The sequence below is a fragment of the Frankliniella occidentalis genome, unplaced genomic scaffold (genome assembly GCF_000697945.3).
Source record: "Frankliniella occidentalis isolate FOCC.00 unplaced genomic scaffold, Focc_3.1 Scaffold619, whole genome shotgun sequence".
Classification (NCBI taxonomy): domain Eukaryota; kingdom Metazoa; phylum Arthropoda; class Insecta; order Thysanoptera; family Thripidae; genus Frankliniella; species Frankliniella occidentalis.
The window spans coordinates 69,838-71,165 of NW_026267735.1; the positions used below are offsets into that span (position 1 = coordinate 69,838).

Here is a 1,328-nt window from a genome sequence, read left to right on the forward strand (position 1 = left end):
TGGCCGGGGCCGGGGCCGGGGCCGGGGCCGGGGCCGGGGCCGGGGGTGCCTCCGGTCATCACTGGACGGATCCGGTCCATCCGGCCGCGGACCGCGCGACGGGTCAAACGGGTCGAGCGGCCGGCGGCTCGTGGAGCGCGTGCGGCCTCTGCAGCGCCCGCCGCCAGCCCGCCTTCATAGCCTGCTCGTGTCGGGCGCCGCGTCAAAGACGAGCTGCGCGCGGAAATGGGTGGGAAAGTGTTCGGGAAATTATACAACAACAACGGTTGGTCGGTGTCGTGTTCACCTGCCCCTGTCCGTCCTCTGCACGGGAGCAGCGGGAGAGCCTCCTCCTCCTGCCGCGGCTTCGCGCTCGCCGCGTCTTCTCGTTCCCTGACCCCTCCCCCCGCCCCGCACCCCGCTCCCTCTGACCGGGTGCCCAAGCGAAGATATAATTAATTGAATAACTACCTGGCCGCGATAGTTTTTATTCCGAACGGGAGCGTGTGCCCGCGGGTGTGTGAGACGCCCCGCTTTATCAGGGCCGTGATTAGCGTGTCGAGCCGCACACAATGCCGCGGCGGCTCGGCGCGGAGCGAATCGACAGGGAAGTCTGACTGGGGCGGGCGGGGGCCGACCGGGGACTCACCTCGATGCTGATGGTACAGTAGAACCTGGAGATCTGCGCCAGGCTGTTGCCGATGCCCGCCTTTTCCGTGAGCTCGGCCACCATGGCCGGGTCGCTGCCCAGGATCTGGCGCACCCTGTCGCTGCGCTCCGCCTGGGCGAACTCCTTGGCGTAGCGCGGGCACTCGACGCCGTTCATGTACAAGTACTGCAAAAGGGAGGCGGTCGTGCTGGGCAAGGTTGTTCGGGGGCGTCAGGTCAGGTCGTGGGCGGGGAGGGGCCGCTTGCTTACGTCGTCCAGGTGCTTGGGCATGTAGTGGTACACGAAGGGCTGCCAGGACGCGCCCAGGCTGCCCGGCGCGTCCCACTGCTCGGAGCCCTTGGCCGGGAACAGACCCGCCATGAAGGCCTGCAGGCTGAGCTTGGTGCGGGGGATGTCCGTGGACGTGGCGTTCACGTCGGTCTGGTAGTACAGGTCCCCGAGGAAGTCGCCGTACAGCTGTCGGAACAGCCGGCCGAGGCGGAACGTGGACGCGATGCCTGCCTGTCGAAATAACACACACACACTCACACGTGTCGTCGAGGGTCGAGTCCTTCGCGTTGCCAACGCGAACCATCTATTCAGGCTGACTCTGCATACTGTCACCAGGGGGTAGAAACGGAGCGCTCAGGCCGCACACCATGCGCGTCCCCGGCCGCGCGCCAGCCGGTCGAGCACACGC

The 1,328-nt window shown here is 67.2% G+C and overlaps 1 protein-coding gene across 2 annotated transcripts in view; it reads right to left on the minus strand.

The window, feature by feature from the left end:
* The window catches only part of LOC113209298 (prostatic acid phosphatase-like), a gene marked incomplete at its 5' end in the record, with an annotated part of 2,954 nt that extends 1,804 nt beyond the window's left edge, over positions 1 to 1,150 (minus strand). For both annotated transcript variants that reach the window (XM_026426731.2, XM_052275427.1), the window contains 2 exon segments: positions 629 to 814; positions 899 to 1,150. In XM_026426731.2, the coding sequence (XP_026282516.2) occupies positions 629 to 814; positions 899 to 1,150 (438 nt within the window).
* Between the last annotated feature and the right edge of the window lie 178 nt (positions 1,151 to 1,328).